Source organism: Dryobates pubescens, chromosome 1 (assembly GCF_014839835.1).
Source record: "Dryobates pubescens isolate bDryPub1 chromosome 1, bDryPub1.pri, whole genome shotgun sequence".
Classification (NCBI taxonomy): Eukaryota; Metazoa; Chordata; class Aves; order Piciformes; family Picidae; genus Dryobates; species Dryobates pubescens.
In genome coordinates this window covers 47,730,768-47,744,585 of record NC_071612.1, presented here as the reverse complement: position 1 = coordinate 47,744,585, position 13,818 = coordinate 47,730,768, and the positions used below count along the sequence as shown (strand labels likewise).

Genomic DNA, 13,818 nt, shown 5'->3' with positions numbered 1-13,818 from the left:
CTCCCCAGGCCAGTGGGCATGTGGCAGCCTGCTGGCCAGAGCCACTCTCCCAGGGCAGCCTCCAGCCACATGTATTCAACAGTGGGACTGGCCAGAGACAGAAAGCCAGTGCCTGTGGGTAGAAAAACTGCCCCTGATGCCAAAAGCCATGGTGCCCTGGCAGGAACAATGTTCCCCCTGCCTCTGCTTGGCAGTAGGAGCACAGTGGGACACCTTCTCCCACATATTTCTGCACCCTGCACTGTCCCTGGATTGTGGACTGGCCCCAGAACCATGGAGGGTCTTCACCAGGGGAAATCACAGCTCCTTTCCTGCAAAGACTTAATTTGAGAAGCAGAAATCTGATAACAAGAGCTTGCCAGGTTGGCACCCATCATCGTAACAGATCCAGTTACCAGCAATTACACACTCCACCCCGATTAATTTGTGCAAGAAAAACTATGACAGTTTTAGACAGAGAGCTTGATTATCTCTTGGAACTATTTACCAAAGGTTAGGGTGACTTCTCTGTCATTTAAAATGTTGTAGATTAAGGCTGGACATTTTATTCAGAGATATTTACTGTAGCTTAAATGAGACATTCAGAAGAGTATTTTCATTAAACAAGAGATTAGACTCAATCATACAATGGGCCTCTTTGATTAGTCATGGACCCACTTTGCCAATTCATGCAGTATTTTCAAGCTACACATTCCTGCAAATCTCTGCTTTGTAGTCTCTTATAATACTGTCAGTTGCTTCTACAATTACAAAATGTCTCTTGCTGAATTTCCACATGCCCTTCTTCTGTGGGTTGCTTATGCCACATTCCACATTATTTCAGATTACTGTCTTTGTGTGTGCTGAGGACACCCTGTCTGCTGGGATGCCAGGGGCTGTGCCTGGTGGCCTTGCTTCTCCACTTGCTGCACAGCTGAAGAGCAGATGTGATTTTGGTGATACTTCTCACTGTAGTTTAAAGACTTCTCCCTGCTAACACCCCACTCCTGGCCAGTCATCCCTGCCTGTGCACTGTATCTTCAGCTTGAAATTCATGTGTAAATGAGGTCTTGCAGGAGTCTGGTTTTGGCTGGTTGTTTTGTTCAGTGAGTCCAAGTGGCCAGTGAGGATTGGTTATGCTCTTAAAAGGTACACACAGGGAGGCCATGGGTTCAGATTTGGCTTACACATTTATGCTTTCTCTATAGTGATCTTTTGCTGCCATAAATATATAGACCGTCAGAGCCTGAGCTCCGATGTGGAACCATCTCTACTGGGGAACATACCGGTCTCATGTAGTGCACCAAAAATACCAGCAGAAGCTGCTCTATGCTCCAGCCCATGCTCCCTCCAGCTGAGTTACCAGTCTCCAGCAATAGATTGTATCAAATTCTACAGAGCAACCCAGGTACTATTTCACCGCAGTGAAACAAAATTTGCTTGATTACCAGTTAGCTGCTTTCTACATTTGACATGAGCATGTGTATTACTTGGGATGACCACAGCAGCTCTACTGTAAGTGTGGAGGTGCTGATTTCATCAGTAAAACCATGCTGCATGAAAAGACATGCATCAAAACTATCACATTTATCAGAACGGTTGTTGCTTAGTTGTATATGCAAGTACAGGCATCCCATCCTGCAGGACACAAGCTAGTCATGAAGAATACTTACTGTAACTTACTCTTCTGTTTGGCCCTTAATTCCTTTAAGAAGGTAAGCAAATATCTGCCATGAAGATTTGAACTATTGAGCTTACAAGGGTCATTCCTGGCTTTCCCATGGATCAATTATGGTGCTGCCAGCTGCTGCCTGCATTCAGCAGCCCCATCTGTGCTGAGGTTAACAGCATTGGATCAATTAATAATCTGTCTGCTGAACATCTCTCACCTCTACTTCTTTCTCTTCATCCAAACTGAAAATATCTGCCTTTTCTCACAAGCCTCTGCAAATTTTAATCATGTTTCCTTTCTTGTTTAAGTCACAAACATCTTTCTTTCTTGTACCCAATAGGTTTCCCTCAAATTTCTTTCTTGACTTCTGTCTTTATTTTCTTTACTGACTTCACATCACCATCAGCCACCTGAAAGTTGCAATATACTCTGTGGGGTAGGTGGCAAACCATTTCCAAGCCATAGCCTATACACCAGCAGTTTTCTTACCGTTTTCCCATCTTCAGTACCCTTGTTTCAGTAGCAAAATCATGCCTCCCTCTTATAACCATTTTGTGCTAAAAACAACATCCTATGTCCCTCAGCAAAGTAACCTATGTGTGAAGTTAGCTTTTCTTGGAGCAGGAGGCTGCACTGGCTGACCTCCAGAGATGCCTTCTTAGCTCAACTATTCAATGGCTTAGGCTATAACTTCCTGGGAGGAAAGGTCATCTTAACCAGGATTTGGTTCTTTTTAGAAAGAAACCATGTGAATACCAAGTACTGACAGCAATAAGCAGTACATACCCTATGTAAGTACATGCATTCGCTATCCATGCCTTCCAAATGCTCCCCGTTTTATGTAGTGAGTATTTACTTCCAGCAGACTGAAAACTAAGTTCCTATTCTCCAAAAGCCATCTTTAGGCTTCCAGATGCTATCTCTTGTTGTGAAAAAGGTCTTGGTCCTTGCACTGCAAGTGAAAACTGGACTCTACTGGAGGCTCTAATCTGCACCATGAAAAGCTACGTGCTAATTTAAGAAACAATAATATAATTATTTTGCTCTGATGCACAGGGTAACAGCATGGATCTGACTGCATAAATCTGTTCTCTTGTGCTCCCAAGATTATGGGTGGGTTTAGAAATCACTTCAAATATTTTCTTAAGGTGTTGAGTTTTTCATTAGGACTCTTTAGACTTGAACCACAAAACTAAATCACACACCCCTTTATTTGAACAGACTTTCCTCACCTACCTCTGCAAAATCACCCCATGCACTCAGCTCCTCTGCTCCCCTCCTACCTCCCCACAGGCTGCTCAGTGTAGGAGGTAAGCAATGTTCACATAGAAAAGACACAAAGATGTGCCTCTGCTCGGTAATAGCCTCCTCCAGCTACTTGCCTGGAATGACAAGGCAAAACTGCAAAATACATACATGTAAACCTTAAAAATTGAGACCATTTGTTGCGCTATTCCCACATCTTACTGGAAGCTGGCAGTAAAACATCTCAGCTTGCAGATTCTGCAGACATTTGGGGAAAGACATTGGCAGAAAGAAGAAAGCAAGCGACAGAGCAAAATGGCCACTGGAGTTGAGAAACTGAGAGAAATTAGAATGGAGTGAACAGAAGAATACAGAAAGCCTGCCACGTGAAAAGAAGATAAAGAAAAGGGATGAGTTATTAGTGGAGGCTGGAAAATTTGAGTAGGACCAAAAAAAAAATAATAGAGAAATAGGAATGGGAGGAAGCTGTTGTGGGATGTAAAGGGGCAAATACAGCTGTAAAAGGGTGGGGGAAAATCAAAACCACATTTAGACCCGTTTTTCATCCTAAAAAAATAGATTAAAGATCTGCATGGGGAATACGTCTGCATCAATTTAAAATGCTGTGTGAGAAACACCAGAACCCAAAACACAAAGCTAGCAACGTGTCATATTTACAGCCCAAGAACTCAAGTGACTCTAGTGGCTCTGCAGTGATTCCATGGAGTCAGGCACAGGGAAGTCTCCTTTCTCCTGAAGACTGTGGTTTAAACCTGGACTTGCCAGAAAGAGCAGACACGTAGGGAAGTATAAGGATGCTAATGACAGAGAGAAAAAGATTCATATAGTTTTTGAAAACTTGTCTCCAGTTGTGCCTGTCCATTCACTGTCATCACATTTTCCCTTATGTACATTTCTCCTTATTTCCAAAAGTTACTGGCCTTCAGTAATTCCTCATGCCTGCTGTGCATGTATCCATCTTAGAAGTATATTCAGGTTTCTTCCCAGAACTTGTGCTAGGCCACTGGAAAGATGCAAAAATGTTAATTTCTCAAAGAAACTATCAAAAGGCAGATTATTAACTAACTTTCCCCCCTAACCCTACAGAAAAGGGCCATGAGGAGTAAGTACCAGGGAAATGATGGAGCTGAGGGTTGTGGCTTTGCATCAGCCAGCCCTGCTGTACTGCTCTCCATTGAAGGTAGCTTTTTACTTCTAATGATGATGAAATGGAAGAGTAATGGGTAGTAAAATCTATGTTAAACAGCTATTTAAAAGTGAAATAAAATATTTCCTAGTCAGCTTCTTTTATGTGCCCAAATGAACATTGTCAGTGCTCAGTTGCTGGGATGGATTATTTCAGAGCAAAGAAGAAATCGCCACTTGGATGTATTCTGGAGCTAAACAGAGTTCTTGCTTTTATGCCTATTTTTCTGCTGGATCACTGCAGGCAGTGAAAATACCTGGTGCCCCTGTGCAGCAGAGTTATTTGAAGCTACCAGCTCTATTTATCAAAGTCCTATTGTTTAAAAAACAAAACAAAGTAAGTAGGTAGAGTTCATATCTTTCCTCCACTTGATCCAAGAGGAGGTAAGGTTTTTTTCTCCTCTTCCCAGTAAGAATGGAATAGGGTAAACAAGGAGCTATTGTTCAGACCTGATCAAAACAAAGAGGCACATCTCTGTTCAAAGGCAGTATATCCAGAGCCTCTGCTTCAGATGGAGTGAATGGTCTCAGAAACGTGGGTAACCCCATCCCCTCCATGCTGACAAGGCCACCCTTGCTGAGCATTTGCTCAGCCTCTGCAAACCTCACCCTAACCACCACCACTAAAGTCAACATGCTAAGGTCCCCTCCCTCCTCCCCGGCGGTTCAGTGCAAAACCAAAGGATATCAGCATCTAGAGGTTAGCAAGGATTTTTAGTTTGTGGGTTGTTTTTTTAACTAATCAGAGTAAGTTTGTAGCTGAGGCAGTGCATATCCTGCAGCCTCAGCCTTCAGCCTGAAACCAACACAGAATCCAACTACATGGCAAGGAAGAACGGTTGGCTGCAAATAATTCTCTCCCCAGTGCAAGTAGCTCAGGCTGGTGGCGATGATGACACGTTGAGAAGCATGCTTTCTTGCCTCAAGAACCTTCACATGTCCTTCACCTCAGTGTCACTTTCCTCTGCAGTTGCAAGGATATTTGCTCAGCTGCCAGCTTTAACAGCATGCAAGGTTTCCAGAATGCATCTTTCAGCCAGGAAAACAAGACAGATTTTTTAATATTGGCTTACGAGTAATAAAGAAGTAATGTATTTCTGGCTATTTAGATAGTGACGTGGCTAAAACAAACTCCTTTGTTTTCAGCAGCTGTTAACAATACCTGTAGGGAGCTGTTCCCAAGGCAGTTATCTCTGGCACTGGCGGCAATAGGATGTAAACAGTATCAAGTTAATGGAAAACACTGAGCAGCCAAATCTGAAAGGAGCTGTGTTGAGCTGGGCCTCTCGCAGGGATTATGTTCTCTCATGTAGCAGCAGCAGTGATGGGTTTTGGATGACAGTTCTTCCTTGGGGTGGACAGACAGGGCTCTGCTGCGGTGCTGCTGAAGCAGCATAGTCCTGCTGGTGTGCAGAGAGCTGGAGGCAGTGAGCCTGGCTGAGGGTTTGCAATTACAGCCGTGGTATACAAGCTCATGGTCAGCATCAAGCTAACGTGCTGGATGCCTCCAGCCTGGAGTTGGCTCAGGTCTGGTTAGGTTGGAGCCAACATGTGGCTGTCTGCATCTGTCCACACAGACATACCCCAAGATTAGAAAGATACTGATAGGTTATTTTGAATGACATAGCCCAGACTTGTACAATGTGGGAGGCGTGATGGGAAACCTTTCTGTCTTTCTTGAAAATTTAATGAACTGTTGTAATGAGGGATGCATCAAGCCCCTCATTTGTATGCAGTTCCCACATGGGACGTGAATATTAAATTCCTCCAAGTATGAATCAGCACCTCTTACTCCCACAGCTCTTCCCCCTATCTCTCAATCTCCACCAGCTTCACAGCTCCAGATCCCCTCATGGTCCCCTGGGTTCCCCCACTTCACTGGCATCAGAACAGCCACCTAAGGAGACAGATCTGTTCCTGCTCACAATCAGAAGAATCAGCCATTTGGTAGAGCAAAGCCGGACAAAAGGTCTAGGCTCTTTCTTGAAAATCAACTGCAACCAGGCTGGCCCTGCGGCCTGCTAATGTTTGGGAAAAGTGCATGACATGGGAAATTAAACCTACAGGGCATCACAGCCTCTGACAGCTGGTAGTTTAAATAATGAATTGGTAATTATAAACCCTTTTGAAATAAAAATGAAGTTTAAAAAAAACCCCATAAACTTCTGAGACACACCTTTGGATGGTGAAGGGCTTTCCCACGTAGCTTCCACCAGCAGCCATCACTCAGCACTGGCAGACAGCAGGTGCTTGCCACTCCATACAAGGAAAGACACACTCACCAAACAAGAAAAGTCAGGGGCTAAACAAGTTTGCAAATAGCAGCAATTCCAGACCAAAAATAATTTCCATAGCAGAGGGGAGGAAGTGCTCCCTGAGGAAAAGGTGGCTGGCCAGCTTTTGCTTTTTGGCTTCTGCTAAATAGATGTTCTTTTGTATGTAGTAAAGGAAGAATGATGGCAGAACGGGATGAAGTGTAAAAATTCAGCATTATAGCCTAAAAGTCACCACCTGCTGCTGCAAAACAAGCTATTCTTTCTTTCCAGTGTCCTGGGAGTCTTAAACCAGGATTTCTCAATAAAGTGTGCTAAGCTGAAAGGCATGAAGACAGTGACAGATCCAGACTTGTTAGTGCCATGAACGTTTGTCTTGGCCACGGCACTCAAAGCACTGCATCTACCGTCTAACGCCTTCCACGTTAAACCTAAACCCGAGCAGAAAGCCCTGCGTCAGAAGCGTTCAGGAGCTGAAGCTAAATTGTGTGTCTTAGCATAAAAACAAACCTGGCATTTTAAATGCCAGGATTCCCAATGCAAAGACCTTCCATCCGGGCCTCTTCCACAGTGACCTGCATGAAGACTCCAGTTGCTGGAGATCTCCAGGACCAAAGACAAGAGTAAAACAGGGAGAAGAAAGTACAAACCTCATACCCAGTAAACGGGAACTTTATTAAACTACCAAGTTACTCCGAAATGTATAAATGTTCCATTAAATACATTCAGTTTTCTTTTACACAGAGTTATAGAAATTTATTTACAAATTCCAAACATTTAAATTATTTTTCAAGCTTGCTACCAATCATTTTTTAAAAAAAAAATTTCTTTTTTTTTTTTTTTAAAAAAAAAAAAAAAAGAAAACAAGTCAATCATCTGCCCTTGCAGATGTGCATACACACACACAGATACAAATAAGAAGGGAGATGCTTTTGTGTCTACCCCACAAGGCAGGCAGTATCCAAAAAAACGAACAGGGTTTCAAGCAAAAATTCTCCCTTGCCAAAAAAAAAAAAAAGATCAAGCTGTAGAAATTCTCCCTGTGGGACAGACTCAAACAAGAGGCCCTATGCAATACTTCAGGTTGTTTGGGTATGATGTCTGCATCAAGATTTGCTGGTACGTGGGAAGAGCTAAATGCTCCTTGCCAACTTCAAAACACAAAGCTAGCTGTCCCCGATACTTGCCCATGAGAAGCATGTGAACAACTAAATGTCTCTTTCTCATTGAATTACACTCTCCCAGCAGGGAGACAGGGATAGAGCAGACAAACAGATCTATCTCTAGTAAGTCAATGCCACTTGTCCAAAGAGATTTTCCTTTACATTTTTTTTCTTTTTAAATTTTATTCTTAAATGAGGCTTCACTCATAAGTGAATAAAAAGGCAGCTCTTTAAACAAAATGCTTAGGAGAACAGCGATCAGTTTCCCCACCTACGTGCATTTCTTTTGGGAAGATGCACAGCACGCTGAACAAGTTTTCCCTCATTCTCTGTACTTTAGTCTGACAGGAGTTAAAATTTCTAACTGCAGGAAAAAAAAAAGAGGTGTTTTTATTTTGTAAAAAGCTTATCAAATACTAGTTTAATTCATCCTTTAGAGTCTTTAAACATTAAAATCCACATTCAGAGCAACCAAGGAAGTCTACAAAAACATTGTCATGCATAAGCTCTGTGTTTCATGCTAAATATTCGTGTTGACAAGGAAAGAGAGGGCAGGAGGAGGAGGAAGGGAAATTAATGGCTCAATCAGAGCCGTTGCAACATTCAAGTAATTTGGTAGTGGATAAACCGATGGAAACACAGAATGGTAAGAAAGTGCTCGGCACCACTTTGCAGCCTTCAAGAGCTGAACTGCAAACATCCTTGATATGTATCATAAATATATGGCACTTCTCTATGACCAAAAGCTGGCAAGTTTGTTTGTGACCAAAACTAGTCAGGAGTAGTCATCATCCCAGTGGTTACCGATGGCCCTTCCAACAGGCACAGCCTCCAGCTGTGCTACTCGATGCAGCACCAGCCACATTATTTGTGCATGCAAGACAATGCTGCCACATTCTTGGAGAATAAACCTCCTGCCCAGCAGAAAGCCACCTCCAGGCACACGTACACAATCATAAAACATGCTATAAATTCTTCAGTGAGGTTAAAGACAGCCACAAACAGCAAATGTCTTGGTTTACTATTTTTTGGCCAGCAGTTCCCAGTCTGTCCAATTGCCAGCAATGGACTTTGCAACAGGCAAGAAGAATTCCTGAATCCAAGGAGCTGAAAGCAATGGAAAGTACAATCACCTAAGTTTGTTTTCAGTACTGTTCCACAGAATTCACTTTGACGTCAAATAAGGAACCAACCTGCACAAGGGCTGGAGTCTTAGCAATAATTTTATATACACAAAAACTGGCCTTTATCCATGTTTTCTGTTGCAAAGCTTGTAGTTTAACTTCTTAAAACTTCTTGGCTTTTGGTGACCTTCTGTATTGCAAATATGTAAAGATTTGCTGTTACACTCACATTCTGTCACAGCAGCTTCAAATACATTCAAATTCATTAAAAAGGATTAAGACCAGAACACAACTACTTGCCCTTTTCCAATGGTGTGCTGTACTTAATGAGCACATGATGATGCTTATTGGCAATGTTACTGTTTTAAGGAATTTCATAACAGACATCCAGTGCTTGAACAAATGTTCACATTCCAAGACTCGAAAACCTCTCTCCCTTACTTCAGTAGTGGCTTCAGTATTTTACCAATTGTGGTCCGGTTTGCATCCTTCAGTTTAAGAGAGGCCTTTTCCCCTGCTCCCTGTTCCTTTGGTGCAGGCTCTACTTTAGTGCTGACAGCTTCTCCCTGCAGGATGCTTCTTCCAACCATTCTGGCACTACTTGCTCTCTTTAAGGTACTCACACTGTTCTCCTTTGGACTTGGATCATCAGAGGTCACTGCTGCTTTCACCTTAGGCAGTCGCTGGGACACAGACCTTGTGATGGCTGGAGGTCTGGATGAGGTGGAAAGATCCACCTTTGCACGTTTTGAAGAAGAAGCCACTGTATTCCTTGCAAAGTTTGGGACAGTGGATGGTGTTTTGGGAACACTGACTGTGGCAATCTTAGTGTCATCTGTAGGAGTCTGGGGTTTTACACTGGAGCGACACATCTTTGCTTCATCTACCTTTGATTTGACATTATTCCTAACAGGTTTAGAGCTTGGCTTCTTGAGAGATACTCTGTCCCTCTCAAAATGAGCACTGCTCGAGGTGACAGTACCTCTTTGAAACTTTGGCTCTTCTACTGATATGCTATGCCTGTAAGGACTTCTTGGCAGGGTGTCTGTTGTGCCTCGGACAGAGCTGCGACGGGACAGTCGACTCTCCACTGTACTGGTTTCACGAAGTGCTGGCTTAGCTTCTGGCTTTTTCACGCTGCTCGGTGCTCTGTTTGACCGAGAAATAGGCACCACTTTCCTCATACTTTCATTCTCAGAGGCATTCAAAGTTCTTACAGGTCTGGAAGGAGCTGTGTGGCTAGGGCGAGTGCCACTAGGTTTTGAAGAGGTTGGAGATCTGTCTTTTAGAGAGTTTCTCTTTGGTCCTGCTGCATCTTTAGCTTTTATGGTCCCCCCTTTAGGAAGGGGGTGCTTGCTATTGGCATCGTCCTTATCATTTGTGGAAGTGTGAAGAGACAGATCCTTGGCAGAAGAATTCAGATTTGAGAAGAACGTTTGAGCCCTGTCCTGAGTGTCATTCCCAGAAAAACGTGCTTTGACAGCCTCACTCCTTATTCCATTGCCTGCTGATTTAAAATCATTTCCCTCTTCAGAGTCCAATGTCAAAGAACAATCGGTTGTTGTATCTGACATGTAGAACACTGGCCCATCTTCCCTACTTCCTGAAACACTTGTATCCATAGACACTTGGCTGCTGCTGCTGGGCTCTGAAGCTTCACTTTTGCACTCTGCTGCCTTGGCTTTATGGTCATGGGCCTCTCTGGAACTTCTGCAAACTGGGGACAGGTCATCATCGGCAGTGCTAAGGGAACGAAAACTTAGATCATCTAAAGTCTCCAAGTCTGTTCCACCAGCACCTTCCACATACAGTAAAGGTGTATCCTCTGTAGGCTTTGCTCCCTGAATATCAAACTTACACAATCCTTTAACAAGTTCATGCTCCTCAATTGCAAGGGACAGTGCATTTATATCTGTGGGCTCCTCGCAGGACACATTGGAAGTGAGCATGTTGTAGTCAGTATTTCTTTGTAAGTAACGGGCACCAGGACTGGTTGAGCCACTGAAGTGACTGGGCTGAGTTGGAGACACCTTCAGTCGGCCGCCACTTTTCACTTTGGTTTCAGAATGTTGGTGCAAGTGCAAGGTATTTAAGTTGAGATCTCTTGTTTCTTTGGATTCAGCCCAGGCTGTGTTTGGTCTTGCTTGTCGGGTGTTTGCACGGGGAAGGCTGTTAAACTTGTTTGGATCCTCATCTTTTGAGATTTCCAGGAAACTCTGCAGTTCCCTGTCTGCAGCAAGCCCCAAAGAAAGTCGAGAGCGTCTAGAATTAGGGTTTCTGTATGAAGGGCTTTGAGGTCTCTGCTGCAAGAAGGGAAGAAATTCTTCAAGTCCCTTTTTGGCCAACATCTCCACATCATTTTCACTGCTGCTCCGCCCAAAGCTCCCAAGCTCTCCAGCTGCCCAGGATCGACGCTTCTCCTCCAGCTCCTTTTGCCTTTGCAGGCTATGAAGCTCCTGGATCTCTCGTTCTCTATTTTCCTGACGAGGAAAAGCATAAACACGTCTCAGAGGACAGTATCCTGTGCATGAGAATGAGTCCTTTATCTTCCCATGCAATTAGCTCCTACTGCTATCACCCTCCTCCCCAACCCCCAATAAATACACACAAGAAATAACCATGGCAACCACAGCTTGCATGGAGAGCAGTTCCCTGCATAACGAATGCTGGCAACACATCAGTCTGGTCAGCATAAGAAAAAAAAATGCACAAATGCATGCAGAGACCAAGAATGTGACCTGTCAAACCCAACTGGGTTTGCAGGCAAACCCAATTACAATTGCAGGCAAATAGTTCCAGCTATAGGATGGAGAGCATTTAGTCCCAACTAAATGTAACGCTGGCAATTTTATCAGGTGAGTAAACCTCTACCTGATCACTACATTGATATTTCAAGACAAATTTGCCTGAAGAGTACACAGCCAATGTTTTCCTTTACCTCTTTCCCTTATTACAAGTGCAATTGTTCGTCAGCACACGAGGTTTTTACAGGATGCTACTTACCTCTGACTTGAGCATAACCAATTAGAAATTTTGGGAAAAGACATTACTTAATTGCATATGAAAGCAAACCCAAAAGTTTACACAATGCCTTAATCATCATTACTGAAACATCAACTGATAGCGCTCAAGGACTATTAATCAATGCCTCACTCCAGTTTTGGATCTTGCATTCACTGTTGGCTTGAAAAGCTGGCAACTATTGCACAGAGGTTGCCCAGGGCAGGCTGGAGATTTTGGCAGCTAGGCTGAAGGATTTTGGTTCAGGAAGCCATAAGAAGAGGTAGTTTGTATTTGAACTACAACATAGTAACACTTTTTTACTAAAATCATTAGTAGTGCATTACTGCAAATATCAACATTCTGTCACCCCTAGGCTTTAGATTTAATCTAGCTGAACCTTTGGTTGAACTTTCCAGGTTATTTTCTAAAATGGAAAACCTAATTTTCTAGAGCCAGATGTAGCAAAAGAAAGGAGGAGACGAGTCTTGACAGAGGATTCCAAAATTACATGATTTTCCAGTATGTTGTTAAATCTAAGTAATGATACACTGTGTAAAAACCCCACACCTACATTTGTCTGAAGCACTGTCTAGTTTGATCTTCCCATTGTTGTGACAACAGAGGAGCTGAACAACTAGAAAAAGTTGCCTGAAAGCTTTCAGTAAACAAAAGCCTAATGCTGAATGTCTTTTTTGATGAATGGGTTAATTTACACCTCCTGAGACACACTGAGTTCTGAAAGCTAAGATGCAGGAAAGACCTAAGAAACCTGAACACTTCTGAAAGGAAAAAGGAAGAAACTTGCATTTCAGGAAAAACCTCTGTGACAGGGAACTTTCCTTCACAGGTATGGAAATACAGAACAAATTCTTGCCAAACACTAAAGCTCAACTTTAAACACCCCCTTGTAAAAACAAATGGTTAAAAATAATAGCAGGTATTATTATATTCCACTCTAGACACAGAGCATTTTAACCTCACCCAAAACATGTTTCAGGAGACTTTATTCAAATGAAGCATCTATTTTAAACACACACAGACACGTTAAAAACTTTAAAAATAAGTTTAAAGGTGCAAAATATGTGCACATGGCCACTGTGGTACGAGCCAGCCTTTTAAACTGCTGGCTGCGCTGTCCCAGCATCGCATGCACTTGTCAGAAGTGCAATCTTTATCCTGAACTGTTCTGCTAATTTGGTAGGGACCCCCTACCAAAGACTTTAAGCCCCACAAAATACCTAGTAAGCAAGTCTTCTCTGCATTTGCAAATAAGAGACCAATTTGTCATTTCTAGAGTGTAACTACTTACTACAGAGAGAAGGAGGAAGGATCCCAATTGGACCTCAAATTAAGAGCTACCCCACAACCACTTGCAATGTGTGACTATGAATTAAACCCCCAATCCCAAATAAACAAACATCTATGCGTGCGGTCACCTCTGCAATAGTTACCACCATTTGGTTTATATATTTGTATAACATTCACACACATGACTAACTGCTTGCTGCCTTGGGTGGTAAAGGTTAGGTAAGCTAATGGTACACTAGGTATGCCAGCTGAACACCCTTGTCAGCTTTCTACAAATCAAGCCTGTTCTCTCTTTTCTGAACTAAAGCTCTTACACAAAGTGCTGTCAAATGCAGATTACCTAAGGCAGAAAAATAAAGAAATATGTGGATACATCTAATTCATGATATCCAGAAGGTCTAAAAAATATTACTTGTAACAATATGCAAACTTTGCTGAATCAAAACTGGAGACAATGCCAATACTGCTCCTTTGTCTTAGTGTACTTCTCCAATTTAGTTGATTTGGTTTAGTTGATTGGGTGGTGTTGGATGATAGGTTGGACACGATGATCTTGAAGGTCTCTTCCAACCTGGTTTATTCTATTCTATTCTATTCTAATTCTTTGGGCCAAATTTGGGATACTTTGCAAATGAATTGTCACACTGGGGCTAAGGTATGTTGATGCTGTAGATCTGTCTCATTTTTTGAGTTTTCACCTACAAAAAGCATTTGAAAGAGCAAAGTAGAATACGCAGTCCTTACTTGGCAAAGTGTGTCCAGCCATGTAAAGTATGGCAGTGGGAAGCCTGAGCTAGTGCTGATTCAGTCTGGTATGTCTATGTAATGGGGTGACATATCTCAAG

The 13,818-nt window shown here is 42.8% G+C and overlaps 1 protein-coding gene across 1 annotated transcript in view; it reads right to left on the bottom strand.

Moving 5' to 3' along the window:
• Window positions 1–7,393: 7,393 nt before the first annotated feature.
• The window catches only part of FHDC1 (FH2 domain containing 1), a 37,258-nt gene continuing 30,833 nt past the window's right edge, over window positions 7,394–13,818 (bottom strand). Inside the window, exon 12 of the mRNA XM_054165267.1 lies at window positions 7,394–11,142. Within this exon, the coding sequence (XP_054021242.1) occupies window positions 9,100–11,142 (2,043 nt within the window). The 3' untranslated portion in view covers window positions 7,394–9,099. The remainder of the gene's footprint in view (window positions 11,143–13,818) is intronic.